Source organism: Drosophila navojoa, chromosome 2, assembly GCF_054131105.1.
Source record: "Drosophila navojoa isolate 15081-1374.11 chromosome 2, UAZ_NAV_1.0, whole genome shotgun sequence".
NCBI classification, from domain to species: domain Eukaryota; kingdom Metazoa; phylum Arthropoda; class Insecta; order Diptera; family Drosophilidae; genus Drosophila; species Drosophila navojoa.
The window spans coordinates 21,906,857-21,926,172 of NC_142890.1; the positions used below are offsets into that span (position 1 = coordinate 21,906,857).

The following is a 19,316-nucleotide window of genomic DNA, read 5'->3' on the forward strand; positions in this document are numbered from 1 at the left end:
TGTGCCACACGAGCAGCGACAATGACGACGCCGACGAGAACGACGAGGACGACGACGGCGCCGATGAGGACGACGACGACGACGCCAACGTCAACGCCGACGCCGACGCCGACGCTGATGGTGACGAGCTAGAAAAGCCGAATACCGAAAGCATCAGCAAAGGCAGCAGCAGCAGAGACAGCAGCGACAGCAGCAGCAGCAGTTGCTTTATGGCCCATTGCCACAGCGTCGTTTGGCATTAGTTGAAAGTAAGTAAAAATATGAAAAAGAAGTAACAAAAATAGCAGCGGCTATGGCTGCGATGTCGACGTTGACTGCGATGGCAGCAACAAATAAATCGCTAGTAGATTATTCGTGCTGGCACCCAATGCCGCAGCCAGTCGGCTCACCGTCCCGCCACGCCCCCTGCAGCAGCGGCGCCCACTCCTTTTGAAGCGCGCCTGTGTGTATGCTACAAAAAATTGACAGCCAAAGCAAAGGGGACACATTTGTTGCTGGGCGGCCTCTTTTTGGGTAAGTAATTTTCGTTGTTTCTATTTAATTTATGACTCGTGTTTTTCTTCAGTTCTGTTTGTCGTGCTTTTGTTTTTGGGCTTTTGTGTATTTTTTTTTTTTATTTGGCTTTTATTAATTTGTTTATTTGCGCGTCGCGATGCTCCTTTCCACGCTGGTTTTTAAACGTTACTTTTTATGGGCTTTTAATACGAGCTCAGCATCCCATATCCCAACGAACAAAGTCACGAACACACACACACACACACACACAGGCAGATAGTCTTAGATAGACAGCTTTATGCACTGCGGCACGCATCCTAACCTATCCATTCACACACACATGGCTGTCTATATATACGTGAGTGTGAGTGTGTTTGTGTTTGTGTGATTGTTTGTCCTTGCGGCTTCCTGTTGCTTTAGCCCAATGTATATGAACAATTTCTTGCGCGTGCACTGTAAAAATTATCAAAGTACTATAAACCAAATTATCATAATGTAATCTATATAAAAAATGCTTGAAATTTCAAATAATAATACTCGATAAATGTAACATTTATACAGCGCATTTATCAACCTGTAAGTCTATATAACATATACTGTGACTATATTTTACTTTGTGAGTTTGTCCAATGTAGCCTTGGTATCTGTTGCTGCCACTGTTGCATGTCCTTTGGCTGCTGTGAGAGTCCTTCTTGTTTTTTTTTTTCCATAGCTATAACGAACTTCAGTTTATATTGCTTGCTTAAAGCTCATAAATCAGTTTGTTAGCACTTTGTGAAAGTTGAGCAGAAAATGTTATACGAACGCTTGTTGCACACTTGAGGCAACATAATGTGCTTCAAATAACCCATACACCGTGTGCTGCACAGGCCACAAAAAGATTATGCAGTACGCATTTTGATTTACTCTTGCGGCCCACTTAATTGACCGCAAAAGCTGCAAAACTCCGTAAAGCAAATGCTAAAAAAGAGAGACAGAGAAGGAGGGAAAAAGAAAGGACCATCAACGAGCAAATGGCCACAAATGACACGTTTGGTGTTAAATGGAGGTCGCCAATTGGGTGCTCGTATATATGAATATGTATGTGTGTGTGTGTGAGTGTGAGTGTGAGTGTGTTTGCTTGTATTTGAATGTCACAGTTACAGTAAATTGTTTGTACAACATGCATGTAGAGCAAACATAAATCCCATCCAGGCAACAGTGCCTGCCAGACGAATACGTTAACTAATCGTGCGACGCCGAACGAGACAGGCAGCACCAGCCTCCCACCCCTCTGGCGCAGTCAGTGCCTCAGCTTGCTCAGAGGCAGGGCAATTAAAGCCACTACGTGTATTGTTTGTTTGTGGCTTTGTGCGTGCGCGTGTGTGTGTTTGTGTTTCTGTGTGTGTGACAATGTGTCGCTGTGCACGTTTATGTGTGTGTGCGCTCGGCTTTAAGTTAACCGAAGGCTTTATCAACTCTTGCAGCTCTGCAGCTCACGCGGTTTGTACAGATCATTAACGCATTGTTGCTGTAACCAATGGAAAGCTACTTAATAACACTTTGTCCAGCTATTCATGTGTCCATATCTACATATGAATTCAGCGTATTGAATTCAATGCATACATATTCATGCACACATACATCTACATTGAACATAAGCATACATGAGTAATTACGTACTGTAAACACCACACACATACATACCTACATATATACACGCATATGCACAACAGTTTTCTGTTAATTTGACATGCATCAGGCATAACGCCTGCAATTATCATCTGCTACTTTATGTGTGCCTATGTATGTGTACTCATGTGGGTTCATAAATCACTCATTTGTTTGGGTGCCTCCACGAAAAACAATTTGTCACCACTGGAACGGCCTTAATGGTAGAGGACCACAGAGCTTAAACAACACAATGTCCTGACAGCATTTCACTCACAAAATCACGCTCTCTTTTTCGCTTCCTTTCCATCAGGCAATTAAGCAGAGCCAAATTAAGTTTTGGCTTTCAAATGCCCGTTACTAGGCTGTCCAGTTATGAATAGCAGAAGGGAGTGTAAGTGTGATTTGTGTTAAAAACTTAAAGCTCTTTCAAAGCAATTGTATCAGCCGTTGCAATTCAAGAGTTGCCAGATGCTGTTATTAACAAGAATTAGAGCTTTGCAATCCAAAAAGCATTATTGCGTGTAAGTGAAAAAAAATAAAATTATTTTATTTTATTCGTCATAGAAATTTAACGAATCCATTGAATTAACTAAACCATTTTAAGGAAAATCATCATTTACAGTGACATTGGAAAATACCATGCATAGTGATTCTGTAGCATTTTAACATGGCAGAATCCGCTAACATTTAGCTGTCCAATACAGTGTCAGTTGAGTAAAATGTCAAGTATAAAGAGTGCGGGCGAAAAAGGGATGTATCGATACTTTGCAATTCTACTTCCGTTTTAAATGCTTCAAAGCTGCAGAAGAAACATTGCGCGAATTAAATAATCTGTAATTTTTCAAAAAGTCAGAACATACATTTAAGCATTTAAAATAAAATATTGCTAATCATACAGTGTACAGTCCATATTCTATAATCTGTGCCCGTCGTGATAATTGCTTTCAATTTCATAAATAATAATTTTCGGGCACGCTTTAAGTGAACAACCGTTATAGAGGCCATATTTGTTTGCGTTTCTTTAATCGCCGATTGTCGAAAAAATCAGAAATTTCATTGTGGGTTGTGCACATTCTACAATTTCTGTCCATCGTGATATTTACTTCCAATTTCATTCATATATATACATATTTGTGTCACGTAAACTACCGTTATATCGGCCATATTCTGTTTCTACGTTTCTGTATTGACAGTGCTTGTCCCTTACTTTAGAAACGTTCTCTCTGTGCAGCGCGGGTACTCGCAACCATCATGGATACAGACAATAAACTGCTATGCACAATTTGCGGCATTTCTGCCAACTTAATGTGCCAACGTTGCGGAGAACCCTACTGCAACGACGTGTGCCAGCGCAAGGATTGGCAGAGTCATAAATATGTTTGCACCTTGATGCCGTAAGTTTAAAAAAAAAAATACATACATACAAATATACATATGTATTTACCCTGAAGCCGTAAGTTTAAAAAACAAAATACATATGTATGTATGCATGCAATTCTAGAAATGACAATCTTAATTACTTCTCTTGGAATAGCAAAGAAATGAAGAATTTGTATTTTTTGTTGAAAAATGTGACCAAAGCAAATTAGAAAAATTGTACCACACAAATTATTTCCCACAACTGCATATAAGCTCATACCACATTATTGAAATTTTAAAATAATTCAATGTTGAATCTCTAAACTAACGCTAAACTGCTAATTTTTTGTAGCGGTTTGGTGAGTATTAGACCCATCAAACCAATGCCGACTGTGTCGCACGATTTGGCTGCTGCCCACAACGTAACGATCACAAAGGAATATCCCACTGAAAAAATGACATCTATGGTAAGGAAATTGTCAATTGAGGAATCAAGCGGAAGTAACTGGAGTCAAGAATGGCGAAATTATATGATGCCGTCAACAATGGATTTTTTCGAGTGTCGCGTCACTTGCATGGAAGCTGAAGGGCCCATTTGGGTAATGGATGTGGCCAATATTGAGAGCGTTGAGCGTCTAACTAACAACATTGCGCGCAGCATGCAGCACCAGAAACCGTTCTCAATTCACGATCTATCTACAGGCATCTTGGTTGGCGCCGCTGTTGACCATAAAATGTATAGGGGCGAGGTGTTGAATGTGAATGTGTCCGCCGAATATGCTGACGTGCGCCTCATTGACTACGGCACAGTGGTTTCTTGCATGTCGCAAAACATTTATCGGGCAGTGCCGCGAATGTCGCAATACAAAGCTTATTCATTCCGGGTGAAACTGCCCAACAACACGGGCGTGCGGATCAACAAGAATCTGACTTTGCGCCTGCTAGGTAGCAAGACAGTCGATGGTGTAGAGCAGGCAGAACTGAAGAGATTGATTGTTCCCCTTTGTTTACCATATGAATTGCTGGTCATAGAACCGGCAGTGAGGGTCATAAAGATTTTGCAGAGTAACGAGGAACCGCAAGTAGGTTTAGTGCAACTCAAAGCGATAAGTAATTTAAATGATGAGCTAAACGCCAGCCTGAAGAATAAGCCTGGTACGCCATTTAAGGAAGACTTTTCACCGAACGTACCAACCGTCCATATGGCAGCTCGCACTAATCAAGGTTATCGGCGTGCTCTACTGATAGACTATATCGATGACCCTAGGTTGTTTTTGGTGTACGAGATGGACGAGGGACGCATTTCTTTGACTAGCGAGGTGTGCCGCATTCCCAATAAGTTTGTCGGCCTACCAATGCGCGTGTTTGCCGTCAGCCTTGAAGATGAGCAGGTTGGCACCTTAAAAGATCATTTGACGCAATACGGTCCGGATCTGTCTATTAAGTTTAACAAGGACAGCCTGACAGGAAGGGACAAAGACAAGCTGCGCGTTGCAAAGGCAGCGCTGTACTCAAACGAAAATCAGGTGTGCGCAGTGCTCGCAAGATCCTTCTTAGGTTCAATAAACCAAATCGGGCTCAAGTATTGGCGGCATCCCATTGAAAACGACGACTTGGTGTATATATCGCACATTGTTAACTACAAGGAGGTCTGCATTAGTTCCGTGCAGTGCAAGCAATACGGAAATATATTCAATTGGGTGGAGACCAAATGTATGCCAGTCGACGACTTTAAAGAGATTATCATTGGAGACATTGTACTTGTTGTATGCTCCAGTCGTGGCAACTACCGGGCCGAGGCAAGTTAAAAATAGATGAGATTTTCGGCTTGAATTCGATTCAACATTTCTATTATATATTGCAGGTTGTTTCTTTGGACAACAATAAGTTTGGCGTTCGAAACATCGACACTGGCTCCATGCATCTCGTGGTAGGCGCCAATCTACGCAGGCCATGTCGATTTGTTGAGAATCTACCTGTTAGCCACTGCCGCGTCCAAATAAAAACCATCTGCAACATACCGCCAGAAGCAGTGCCGCCGAATTCAGTTGCCATGCAGATCCTAAAGAGGCTGCATGAAAATAAAATGGATTTGCTTGTGAAATTTGATAGTTGCGATAGAAATATTGTTGATTTGCTTGATTTAACGGCCGAGCCGAATTCGTTGATGACTCGCATGCTTCCAGTGTTGTTTACTCCTATTGCAGTCGAGCTTAACCCGGCTGTGCCCTTACCTGGTTTATCCACTATAGAGCGAGACCTAAAGAAATCATCAGCCATTTTGAATGAGGACTTACCTGAGGTGTCTTCAATTGAGCGAGAGCTACTCAAATCGTCAGTTACTCAAAATGTTAGAAAGAATAGTCTACCTCCGTTGCCACCTTCACCACCAACTTCACCACCGAGTGAGAAGAGTGAGAAATCCTCTAAGCAGGTCCAACGATATTACTTCAATGACTTGGAACGTCGTCTCCTGCCACTGGGCGTGAATATGGAAGTTATAATTTTAAATGCTGTTGGACTGGAAAACTTAGGATACGTTACAGCTTGTTTCATCGACAACGAGGAGGAGGCTGAACATCTACAGAACTTTCTCAATCTTGTTGCCCAGCTTGGAAGTGACGATGATAAACTGCAGCCTGGCTTTTTACCTGAGTAAGTGATGCAATGTAGCAAGTTGATCAATTATTTCTATTGTGCTTTTTCGAACAGGGTTGGCGAGTTGTGTCTTACCTTGTATTCAGAAGACAATTCCTGGTACCGAGGTGTTTGCAAACAGGTTGCTGGGGAAAAAGTGTCTATTTTGTATTGTGACTTTGGAAACGTAGAATTGGTTCCCATGCAGCAGATCAAACCAATTTCAAGCCAACTGCTTCACTGTGTCTATGCTACAAAATGTTTTATCGATGGTAAATATAAAACGGGGACTTCGTTGCTATTAATATTCAATAATCCCGTTTAATACCGTTTATTTATAGGTTTCGATAAAAATAAACCATTTGTGCATCTTGAGAAGTATCTGGCTGATGCAAATAAGATTATGTGTGATGTGCTCGAAGGACCGGAGCCCAACTCACGCACGCTTAAAATTCCGACATTGAATCAAATATTGTCGAAGGAAAAGATTTAAACTGCTACGTATCTAACTATCTTAAAAACTGATCTACTAATGCTATGGAAGCTATGGAGAAGCCTTAATTATGTTGATAAGTAATTGAAAAGTATCGATACTTTCGTTTCTGAGAAACTTAAAATAAAAAATACATTTTTATTGTTTGACTATACAATTTTGCGTATTATTTATGTACATATGTCGTATGTACATCTATAGCATGGCTTAAAATATCATAAATAAATCAATAAATATATAGAATACGTTCAATCCACCAATTTAAGTGGGGACACATGTAGATTGTTTGAGATAAATGAAAAGCATTCGAGTTTTAGTTTTTGTAAGGTACAAACATCAACAGCTCAGTTACAACAACAATATCAAAGAGGACAAACATTGGTAACAACACTCAGTTCTCAGCAAATTTCTTAAGGATTTCATTTAAGATCGCTAAATCTCGCACGGCTATCAACCCATTTGAGTTACACTTCCAATCCGCGTCGGATTCTGATTTGTCGATGTAGTTTATTGGCACAGGTTGCTGCTGATTGACGCTGGCAACGTAGTCGAGCACATCGCCTCCAAGTGCGCGAAGAATCGCTTGGGGACCGCATGTATCCCAACGGAATGTGGAACCTTTGCTGAGCAGGTAGATGTCCGCTTCATTGGAGATCACTTTTAGCGCCTTGTGGCCAGCTCCTGCTGAAAAGGCCAGTTCATAATTTAGGTCGAGAAAATGCTGTAATATCTCGGCCTGCTCCGATGTGGAGAATATTCCTATTTTTCTATTTGCTCGACGTTCGCTTGAGTCTGACTTGCAGTTGTGGCACTTCAGAGTGGGCAAGCAGACTCCCCAATTTAAGGAGGAACTGTACACGTTTTCCTTTAACTTATGCCCAAATGGCTGAGAGACTATGCCAATTACAGGCACACCGCTGTCTCGTTCATAGACGCCAATTAATACGGTAACGCAGTCCAGGCCTGTGGAAGTGATGCCAGGGAAGTCAGTAAATATGGAATCGCCGGAAATGTATTCGGCAGTGGCATCTGGAATTGAACGATTGTTATCAACACCGGTGTAGCTAAAGTATTTACCATACCAATAGGATCTATCCAAATGCCTAAATTACTATAGTCGAGTGTTTCAGGTAGCTCCGGAAGATTTTCCAGAGTTGTATCGTAGTCGACGCTCCGATGCACCTCGGCCGCCAATGCTTCGGCTGCTTTCCTATGGCCATCGAGTACCGCCTCCAATCCTGCAGCAGTTTCCACTGCTGTGTCGCCCACAGCTATTGTTATTTCCTGGCCAAGTTTATTGGTGAAGTGTGTCGATTCTTCACCAAGAATTGATTCACGCATCTCTGGAAACAGTTTGCCAACCTCATGCCTTATAGTTTCCTGGATTAACACATCAGCCAGTGTCTTAAAATCATGCTCGAAACGTTGGTTGGCTTCTGCTCCAGTTTTCTCCTGAACGAGCAGCGCTAATAAATCTTCATTGGAGCGACAGACGCGGGCAATATTTGCCGCTTTTTCTGCACAGTTAATTAAAACTCGAAGCAAGTTGATATTCTCCGTCATCTCTATACATATCTTAATTATTATTGCATACTTTTATCGCTTTTGCTTCGTTTTTAAGGTTTCACTTCAGATGCAGACGTACAACTTGTAATTGTGGTATATCAGGCATCGACGGCCGCCACAGCGTGAAAATATATATCGATATCATGCGATGTTTTTGGTAGTGCCAACTCGTTGGTAACTTATTTGAATCTTAACTTTGTGAGTAAATAAATAAGTGCGAATGCATAAAAATAGTTGTATAAACATACACCATAAGATAAAATGATAATAATATGAATATTTTACGCAATGCAGTTTTAAATTCTGGAACTAAATATTCAGTTGTGCTCAAGGATCTGTCGCGGCAATCACATCTTTATTGAACCAGATTTTAATTGGCAATTAATAATTACGCACTCGCCGCCCCATTTAGCGAGTGCAGACAAATTTATAAATGATGTTTGGGGCGTAATAAGAAGAACGAGTACTACAACGACTGGTGCTGATGATGATGCTGCTGCCGCTGCACAATTTGCACCCGATCTTATCGCCGAGCACCGCTAATGATTCGCATTAATGATGCTCTGTCTCACTCGCTCACTCATTTCGCTATCATCTTATGAAATGGGATCATCAATCAGCTCTCGAGCCGCATCCCAGCGCCTGCATTGGCGCATTTGCATATAAATTGCTGCTAATGTCGCGCTATCAAAGTGACTGCATCAATGTGGCAACGACTACGCATTCTTGCAATGCCAGCTTCCCTTGCCCCATGCCACGCCCCGCTGCAACAGAATTGAATGCCCTACGGGCCAAGTTATTCGTGTATCGCTTGGCTTATGCTAATTTTCCCAGGCAGCAGCCGCATACAGCGTCCAGGCCGAGCAATTGATGTTTGGATAACGTTGACTTGATGACTTTGCATAATTTACGCCACGCAGCAACTGCAGCAGCAGCAGCCGAAGCAACAACAACAACAACAACATGGATTCTCTCTGAGCTAATTTTTCACTCAAACGCACGCGTTGCTTATAATGTGTTAATATTCATGCGGGTTGCTACAACAGCAACAACAACAACAATCGCTGCAACATATGTGTGTCGTTTTTCTTTTTGGACGACTTTTTAACTCTTTTTGACATTTCAATTTCTTTTCCTGCTTCAACTTTTTGGCAACCGATTTTTCAAGCCTTGTTCATTTCATACAGCTCAGAGCTGCAGTATTCGTCATCTTCAGGGACTTAACTCCCTATTAAGTTGGCTTGCTCAAAATAATAAACACCCTATACTTCTTATACAACATGTGTACATATCTTTATATTCGCCATATAGAGACTATAAAAGTACGTTTGATTTAGATGAGATGTCTGTGTAAAGAACTATGTATGTGAAAATCGCTCAGATCAAGTTAAGTCTAATGAAAACTTGTAAAGCAAACGATTTGTATTCCTTATGTATCTTAAATGAATCCTAATAATGTAATAATGAAATTCCTCAACATTTTTTAAAGATCCTTATCTACTTTAACTTGACTGTGAGCGATTTATAAGTATATATATATATATATATATAATATATAAATAAGACTCAAGCATAATGATAGTCTAACAGGCATTAAAAATATATAAAAAAAAAAAAGATTGCAAAAAGAATACAGAAATTCGGATATACAAATTCAATCTAGTCAATTTATAAAATTGTATTGCCATAAAAATAAAAACTCTAGGAAGAATTCAGCAATAATAAAATTAAGGAATTTACGAATCTAAGAAGCGTTCCAATAAAACTTTTAAGTTTTGATTTGCATACTGAATACTGAATACAAATACATATACTATATGCTATTAGCGAATTCAACATATTTCTCAATAGAGTTAAAAGGCTCTTGAGAAGGGTATAAACAAACAGATGTTAATATTGACGTTGCTGTAATTGTCGCAGCAAGTTTGTCGCCAAAGTCTTTTGTTTTGCTTATTCAAATAACGAAAGCGAATTTCAAACAAATTTATTCATTACGGCTGTCTGAGATATGCCACATATGTTTGGGGCCGTGGCTTTGTTCGAATGCTTTGTGTACCCTTTGCCAGGTCTAACAGCCTTTTAATTAATCGCTTGAGCTAAACAAATTCTTAATGAGTCTTTAATTAATCGCCAAAAACGAAATATAAGCCAGTCGTCGCATCTCGCGTTGTGTATAAATATTTAAATTAGTTGTGACTTGATTTCTGTTATGGCCACAATGCTGTTCGTTGCCTGAGCTGCGACGGCTCCTCCCCTGAGGTGTTTCAAACGAGTTTGAATAATTTTGTTTCTACAAGTTTGTTTTGCGTTGATCATCTCTGTGTGGTTTTCGCCTTGATGCTAACTGGATTATTAAATAGATGCCACAACAAAACTGACAATGCTTTTAATATCTCAATTTTGCGCCTCTCTGTATTGGGGGCGTTGCCAACTTAAGAGGCCAGCGAACTGAGCGACGTCTCCATTAATTAGCCAAGTAGTCTGCAACCTGCAAACCGCTTGGTGACAATAAAAAGTCTTGCTGGCCCACAAGTTAGCGCTGCATGCCAGAGCGAGAGAGCCAGACGGCACCTAGAGTCTGCTGCAAAATGTCTACCCATTGAACATAGAACTTGTCTTTACCAGTTTTCGATTGGCGCAATTGCCGACTGGCTCCCCATCTGATGGGAGCCCAGCACCCACTCACTATTGCAATGGAGAAAGGTTTCGTTGCTTCAATGATATTTGTAATTATGACTCTTGCTTGCCTCTGCTTATGGATTTTAATGATAACAATATAAAAGCCAAAATTTTGTAGGTTCAAATTGCATTTAAAGGATTGTAGTTTTTTGAATTGTTATCTTCTATAGCGTCGGTTAACATCCATGAGTTGTTATTTTATGCCACTACTTAATATCTGTAATAAGAAAGTTTGTATTCACTGATTGATTTTCTGAAAAATTACTATTTAGCGCTTGATAAAATTGAACGTAATTTTAGATAATTTCCGATATTTTTCTTTCAGTTTAAAAATAAAATATTTTATAATTTTCGAAATATAATACAAACAATTTATTAGAATGAAATGGACGAATTTACAATTTACATTTTAAGCAACAAGAAGAGTATTATATTAGCTCTTCCTCCCTACACTAATAAAACAAATTTCGTTTCTGTTAAGCCCGCAATTTAGAGAATTTAAGTCTTGGATTTAAGTTTCTAGGTTATGTTATATGGTTGAGTCTTTTAAATCCATTCATTTATTTATAGACCCTCTGCATTATAAGTCGACATTAATTTATAAATACAAAAGCTGCATGGTTCATGAGGCTGCCTCCCCCCCCCCCCCCCCCCCCCCCCCCTCTCCTTTTCTCACTCTTTCTCTCTCATAATTTTTCATACAAATCCAATCTTATACAGGTCAACTTTGTTTTTATAATATAATTACATATATTGAACTATATCTAAAACGATCCAATGAGTATCAACAAAATTTTAACGATAAACACTTACCTCTTAGCCGCATCATTCTCAATATATTTGACAGGCATAGAATTGAAATTAGTTTATGCTGCCGAGCCCTGGTGGTGTGCACTATCCTAACAGTTGATCGCATATCGAGCGGAAGTACAATCGTGTGGGGATACAAATGTGATTCTCGGGCGAGTGCATATAAATTTTATGGATTTTACGCAACGTTTGCCATTTTGCCACTTTAACATTATTGTTATGATGATAAGCGAGCGAACGTTGCACGGACCATGTCGAGCGTGCTGGGCTGAGGCTGCCCGTGGAGCGAGAGCAAGTTCAGGTCTCACCTCTGGCCAGAGTTGTGGATGCCTGGAGAGTGGAGAGAGGGGGGTCTGCGTTTGGGCTTGGGTTTGGGACTGGGTCTGGGTCTGGGTCTGGGGTCTGTGTGTCTGCCAATGCAGAGGCATGCTTAATGGCCTCTGGATGGGATTGTGGCTAGAACGCATCCTGCCTCCTTTTTTGACCATTGACGTTGTTGTACTGTTTGCTGATCTCGGCGCGATCAGCTTCATGACTCTGGCTTGTTTGGCTTTCCACCATATTTAAAACCATTTCATTTTCTGGGGGCCAGAGTGTGAATATAATTTAATATGTTTGTGTCTGTCTCTCTCATTCTCTCTCTCTATCTTTCTGTCTCTGTCTGCCTCTTGCTGTGTGTGAGTGCGATTTCCTGTCCCGCGCCCCACTTGGCCCACTCGCCGATATTATTTATTATGCTTGATTGGTTTTCAAGTGATCATAAAGTAAATGATCGTCGTTTTGGGTCGCAGACCTGGCCCCGGCCAGTCTGTGGCAATTGTGGCGCTGTCCGTTGCCATTGAGCCGGCTCCGGCTCCAGCTCCGCTGTGGCGTTAATATGTAGATTTCTGCATTGGGGAGGCGTTAGTTGAAGATTTACGCGCCGGCCAATGAATTGTGAATTGTGGCAGCCTTTCCATAGACAAGGCCCGGGGTCCTGACCCTGTCCATATGTGTACATGCGCATAAGGTATATTGCTGGAATGGCGATAGCTTCATTTGCTGCAGACACCTTGCATTCCAATGCCCATATCCTGCTCAACACCCACACGCAGCGCGCTTCTCCGATTTGGCATTAACATTTAATTGACATTGATGATTGCGGCAGCGGACAACTCTGAGAACGGCTGCCCGACTGCCCGGCTGCCCGGCTACCTGTGCAGCGTGCTCGGCATGGCAATGCGCTCCGCATGGCTAGAAATTATTAAAAATCATATCGGAGCACTGTGACAGGCGAGCTGCCTATGTCAAACCTACTCATCTAGTCCTTGTCGCTAGTTGCCAGCGGACTGACATGAAGAAGACATATAAATAAATTTGTGGCACTTGCAGACATCAGCAGTGGGTGACTTACAGCAGTCACTGTATAAAAGAGAGAGAGAGAGTGAGTGAGAGAGAGAGAGAGAGAGTGAGTGAGAGAGAAGAGTAGAGAGAGCTCTTGCGTCTCTAGCGCCAATCTCGCAAAGTAGCTCAAAGTAAATGCTGAGAGTCAGAGCCAAGTCAAGTCTTTGGGCGCTGCTTTCGATTCACATAAGCAACCGTGTCTCTGTGTGCGTGTGTGTGTGTGTGTGTGCGTGGCTTGTTTATTTGTTGGAGTGTGTTTTGTTTTCGCTGCTTTAAATGAACGTTATTAAGAGATGCTTATCTCTGAGTGATTTATTCATTAAAAAGGCATTTATTAGTCAGAAACAAGCCAATGCCAATGTGTGCGTGTGTATGAGTGTGTGTGTGTGTGCGTGCTGGCTACACTCACCTGCACACACGCGCACAGCGACACCTCCACATGGCCGACACACATTTGAGCCGCTGCGGCTCGTTTGCCATGCCCGCTCGTCGCCTCATTTGTATGGCATTAAAATGCAAAAGCGTGTTTGTTCCTGGAAAAACTGCAAGCACATATGGCCGATAAGCAGGGCGTAGGGTGCAGAGAGGGGGAGGTGGTGTGTAGATGTGGCCAAGTGGCCGTCTGTGTGTGTGTGTGTGTGAGTTTTATTGACTCGCATATTTCCATAATATGATGTCTGTGTGCGGTTTTAATCACTTAATTAGAGAGTTTTTTAATTGTCTTTAGTTGCAGTTATTGCAATTTATGCAAAAGGTGTTCGCAGTTTGCGCACTTTGCGTGCCGGGCAGGAAATGTGACTTGCGGGCCAAGTTCGTGTCTTAAGTCTTTTGTTGCAAGGTGCCTGAAAATGCGTGAGCAATAACAATCCTCTAGGCGCAGAGAAGCAGAACTTTACTTAACTGAGCGTATGAATATATACGATTGCTGATTGGGAGTAGTATTTAGACTCTGATATCAATTTGAGTATTGCATAAACATCGACAATGGCCAAGCCAATGAAATGTCAGAGAACTGAAGCAGGGAGACTCGAGGCACGAGGCGATGCCATAAATATGCGTTAGTTTCTCTGGCCAGGCGAAGAGTGGAGCTGCAGTCGTCTGTTAATCACCTGCTCGCCTAGCTGGGCAATTGGCTTGGCCACGCTGCTAGAGCCTGGTGGCTTCTTCGGTTTGGTGTCATAAGGAAGCGTCTAAATGATTCATAATTTATGCCTAGCTTTGTGGCTGTCCCTGCCATGGCCATGGCCATTCCCGTTCCCATACACATTGCCAGAGTCATTCAGTTGGTCATTCAATGCTTTCGTTACTTCATTTTTTTCAGCTTGGCGTACCGGCTTGTGCCTGCCTGCCTCGGTGCCTGCCTGAATCATGCCCCCAGCTCTGCCCCACCCTGGCTTGTAATGCGTTATGGCTGCCACAATGCGTGGCCGTCATCGTCGTCGTCGTCGTCGTTTGTCTGGGACGTTGATAGTTGAAAAAATTACTTACAAATTACATGCGTAGCTTATGCCCCCGTGCCGCCTTCAGCTTGTTTGCTTAATGTGCTTTGTGGCGGGCTACGACTGGGCTCATGTCCAGCCGGCCCGGTGTCCGTCGTCGCTGCTGGTATTAGTATTATGTCCCGTGGCTGGGTCGTAAATTGCTTTTCCTAATTGAATTCTGAGCACTGTCACGCCGAGTGACAGTCAAGTGGGTGTGGGCCTCTGCCTCGGCCGTGCAAGAATGGATTTCAGATGCAGCAGCAGCAGCTGTGAATGAATAATCATTATCAGTCAGTCGATTATAAAACCAAATATTAATGCGAATCGTTCTCATTAGCTGAAAAGTCTTAGCCATGTGAGTGCCTTCATCTCGCCCAGCTACAGTTTAATCTACATTCTTAATAGAGTGCCAATTACGCCTGTTAAATAATGCAATTTAGCCATAATAATAATTATAATTGAGTTAACAAGCCGCAGCGCAGGGGGCGACCGTTAAAGGGTCTATGTAGCTATGTATGTGGCTAGCTCGCTTTAAGGTTTTTGCGGAAATTTTCGCATGGTTTAAAATGCAGCACGAAGCCCGGCCATAAAGTGTAGTTGCGTTTGGCTTAGCCAAGTCGACAATTTAAAAAGCCAATTTGCACATAATACGGGAAACGTGAGCGAAAACCTTAAACAGAATTGTCCAGCCCAGCGATTCCGACGCATGTGTGCGCGAATAGACGCTAATGCAAATGCGAATGCGAATGCGAATGCGAATGCGAATGCGAATGCGAATGCAATGCCTGTTGCCTGTCGCTGTTTGCTGTTTGCTGTGGCTTGATCAGCTTATTAAGAAAGCATTAACTCGGCTTGACCCAAATTTCGGTTGGCATACAAATTTCGAGCTGGCGCGCGCTAACCAACACTGGACGAAAGCATGCAGTGTTGCCATGTTTTCCAGCATACAAAAAGCCAGATCTAGCTCGAAAGGCAAGCAAAAATAGCTAAATGGTTTTATGTAATAAATTCATATTAAATGAACATTTGTATGTTCATTAAACTATTTTTTGCTCGATTTCATTTAATTTTGTAATTAGTTTTAATTAATTGTAAACATACAGAATTTAAAAAAAGACTTGACTGAACTGAAATGTAGCATTTTCAATCCAGAAGGCTTGCCACCGTTTTCAAATTTTAGCTGCAGTCGAGCCTTAAGAAATCCAGATGAGAAAAAAGCTAAAAAATGCCTCAGTGCATGCGAGTCAGCGATCTGGCAACGCTTGCGCAGAGCAGAAGCCGGCGATACGCAATTAGATTCATGCAACGCGCAAGTTCAAGAAATGGGTCGCAAGAAAACCAAAGAGCCGAAGCAGATCAAAGTGGGCGACTTTGTGTTCGCGAAGGTGCGTGGGTTTCGCGCCTGGACGGCGCGTGTGCTGCAGGAGGACGGCAACATCTATCAGGTGTACTTCTACGGCACTTGCAACGTCGCCAAGGTGCGCGGCTCGCAGCTGTTCGACTTCGAGGCGAACAAAGTGCGCTTTGGCCAGATGAAGCAGAAGCAGTACGGTGGATTTCGGGAGGCCATGGAGGACGCAGAGAAGTCGCTGGCGCGACCACGTGAGGATGAGGGCTATTTCAAGGCGAAGGTGCAGAGCGCCCGTAGTCAAGTCGCCGCCTTCACCAGATCCAGGAAGAAGAAGGCGGATGAAGCGACTCTTCCCTTCATACATATAACCGGGGACTCGGACTAGAGCGTCCGAATTACGTTGTTTAAGTTTGCACAAAGTGGAAATGGAATTTATCAAATACATAAGATGGACATGTTTTTAAGTTTTTTTTTCTCGTTTCTTTTATGTTGTGGTTTTTTTTTTTGGTAATTGGCGCAGCTTCGTGGCAATCCGGCGTCACGTGGCAATTAAGGATTTCGGGGCTGTTGTGTTTATCGCGTGGGCGTGTTTGCGCCCGTAATGGCCGCTGCGTGACTCAAACAAAGAGAATATACGTGTGTGTGTGTATGCCGCACAGTTAATCAGAAAAGCGTCGGATACACGTTTCGATTGCCGCCCAAATGGCAACGCATTAAATTGCGCGCCATCAGCAAAGTCCGAGTCACCCTGTGGACAGGGGCTTCAGCCTGCAGAGCGGGCATAGTTTAGCTTAATGGCAATCGTAAAAAGTGCGCTGGCCATCAAACAGCCGGCTCCGTGCTGAATCGAAGGGGGAGGGGGAGCAGTAGCTGCTGGGATCTCGTTTAATATTAACAAATTATCTGAACCGCAGCAAATTAATCGCTGCGCAGTTGTTACATTGCCAGCATCTGTGGTGGCAGCCTCGCCAGATATTTATTTGGGTTAACAAGACGGATGCTGTGGCTGCAACGGCTGTTGCAGTTGACCACAAATCAGATTCACTAGCTCTGCAACGAGATTTGGCAGCAACAACAGATATGCCGTGGAGCTTTTAGGGCGTCCAACAGCTTGCATCATCTGCCTGCGATATCTTCGCAGCTAGCAGTTAGCAGCATCCTTGACAGCTGTCCAGTGTCGTTGCGGTCGGCCGCCTGGACAGATTTCTTAAGGAGTTGACTAGTTACGCATAATTCGTTCCACTCTCCCTTCGTTTGTTTTTGGTTGTGGATTTTCACTCACACGATCCCTTGGCCCACGTCCAGGGCAGTAAAATGTCAAATTAATGTTACGACATGTCCAACAACTTTTGATGGCATTTGACAATGTAGACTTGGAAATTCCTGCAGGTGACGCAGTGCCCCTGTAATTTGTTTGGCCGCACGTACGCTGGACATGATGGAGCATTGTCAGCTTGTGCCTGCCCAGCATAAACAAAAACAAAGCGCGCCAAGGGACCTGCAACTGTACAAAACTGGATGGCAGGTGGCTGACCACGGCGCGCCGGACGTGGAGCAGGAGTGCGCTGCCAGGGGCAGCCAGATCTGGCCACCAAAAGGTGTCAATGTGTGGGCATGTCGCACACGTGTGCCTTACAGCCCGAGGCCATAAATTTACTTTGTTTATTCGTTGCAACCGCACGGCGAGCACGGAAAACCAAAAGAAACGACACAAATGGCCAAAAGCTTTCGGCGGAAATTTGCTTAGGAAATCAAATTAAAATTTGCTAATTTATCAGACGTTTTCCAATAGCACCAGCGTGGACAGCTAATTGGAGTGAATATATGAAGGTACATACATACATATATATGTATGTATGCGTGTGTGTCTAGATATGTACATACATACATATGTACAAACAAATATTTGTTTTATCGCATAATTGGGTGGCTCGATAACCGATAGCAAAACAATAGCATTTTAATTAAAAGTCCCAAATGTCTGCAGGTTTATTTGGTCCTCGAACATTCATAAAATTTTGGCAATTAAATTTGCCTGGATTAGAGATCGCAGAATGCAGACTCTGGGGAAAAGAAACACGATAGCTAATTGGATAATGCAAGGTGGATTCGAAATATGAATTCTATATTAAAATTAACACTGGGCAGCATATAAAAATGTCTTCAAATAAAATTCAAAATACATTCAATGACAAAGTAAATATATATAATTAAAGTTAATCGATAGTCTTTAATATGCGATTATTGTCAGTCAACGATAGGCAAATTGAAAAGATTACACATCCCTATTTAATGCCGCCCTATGCAACACTGTAACACATCGTTTGCATATTGAGAACATTTAAAATCAGCTAATTTTCATCCAATCCCCTGTTTTGTTGTGCAGTGTAACCACACGCAGCATAATAAACTACAACAAATTTGATAGGTCAATCAGGGACTTAATTTTGCGCCTTTTTGACGGCCATTGTTAAGAGCTAGATGCACACATGCGATTATTAGCGGTTACACGAGGCCAACCCCTATTGGAAACGAATGGGGATCTATCTACCCTCCCCTGAGTGCCCATTGCTCGCTTGTTACAATTCATAACTGTCATGTAATGTGTCACAGACGCAATCGATTCCAAGTCGGGCCACATTGCAGTCGCAACGCATAATCAAGTCGTAAATTTCTATGGGTCAGCAGGTGAAAACGGCACGATTCGATGTCATCATTCATAATTGGATGTTTGCTTCAGCCAGAGGCTTGCCATCAAAAACATGCCACACCAGCGAGAAATAACGAATTCAATATGCAAAGCGGCTACGATTTTTATTTGCACTCGTGCGCACAGTGGGTGGCATCAACAATGGGACACAGTCTTTGTCCCATTCCCATTCCGTTGGATACTTTGCTGGCTGTAAACATTAATTGATTTGTGCCAAAAGCCGAACAACTTTTTAGGCCGTGCGTCGCGTCCCCCGTCCCCGCGGCTAATTAAGTTATGCCCCAAATGGCAAATTAACATAAAAGTTTGCAACATTAAAAATGATATTCACTTTATTATGCTCATATATTGACATTTGAGGTGCTCTTTTTTATGGTTACTTTGTGACAAAATTGATTAATGAACTCATTTATTTGTGTCGATAGCATATGGAGAATTTTTATGATACACTCAGAGAAATATCCGGAATTTTGCTTCCAAACTTGCGCAATTCATGTTTTTATAGTTCTGTTTTTATTTATTTATTTTTTTTATTATTTTATATTTTGGACTGACAGTGAAAGTGGTTTTTGTTAGTCATTAAATTTAGACCATAAATATTACAGTTTAGGCGGAGCTATTGTTTAACACTTTGGTATAAGGGCGGCATAATCGAAAACTTTTTATGATCGCACTCAAAACTCAACTCATAAAAGGGAT

The 19,316-nt window shown here is 42.2% G+C and overlaps 4 protein-coding genes across 4 annotated transcripts; 2 read left to right on the top strand and 2 right to left on the bottom strand.

The window, feature by feature from the left end:
• The first annotated feature begins 2,969 nt into the window (after positions 1-2,969).
• Kots (Kotsubu) lies at positions 2,970-6,794 on the top strand. The gene is made up of 5 exons (XM_030386603.2): positions 2,970-3,542; positions 3,860-5,306; positions 5,372-6,162; positions 6,220-6,416; positions 6,486-6,794. The coding sequence occupies exons 1-5, from the start codon at positions 3,400-3,402 to the stop codon at positions 6,635-6,637; spliced, it is 2,730 nt and encodes a 909-aa protein (XP_030242463.1). The 5' UTR covers positions 2,970-3,399; the 3' UTR covers positions 6,638-6,794.
• On the bottom strand, positions 6,736-8,308 carry Ipp (inositol polyphosphate 1-phosphatase). Its single transcript, XM_030386604.2, has 2 exons — positions 7,720-8,308; positions 6,736-7,666 (listed from the first exon to the last, which is right to left on the bottom strand). Exons 1-2 carry the CDS (start codon positions 8,198-8,200, stop codon positions 7,029-7,031), a joined length of 1,119 nt encoding a protein of 372 aa, XP_030242464.1. The 5' UTR covers positions 8,201-8,308; the 3' UTR covers positions 6,736-7,028.
• Positions 8,309-15,839: 7,531 nt separating this feature from the next.
• Positions 15,840-16,375, top strand: LOC115563517 (hepatoma-derived growth factor). Its single transcript, XM_030386606.2, has one exon. It carries the CDS (start codon positions 15,879-15,881, stop codon positions 16,290-16,292), a length of 414 nt encoding a protein of 137 aa, XP_030242466.2. The 5' UTR covers positions 15,840-15,878; the 3' UTR covers positions 16,293-16,375.
• Positions 16,376-17,106: 731 nt separating this feature from the next.
• On the bottom strand, positions 17,107-18,375 carry LOC115563515 (uncharacterized). The gene is given in 3 exon segments (XM_089256734.1): positions 17,107-17,279; positions 17,281-17,491; positions 18,359-18,375. Coding segments are annotated over 3 exon segments (381 nt in total). The 3' UTR covers positions 17,107-17,126.
• Between the last annotated feature and the right edge of the window lie 941 nt (positions 18,376-19,316).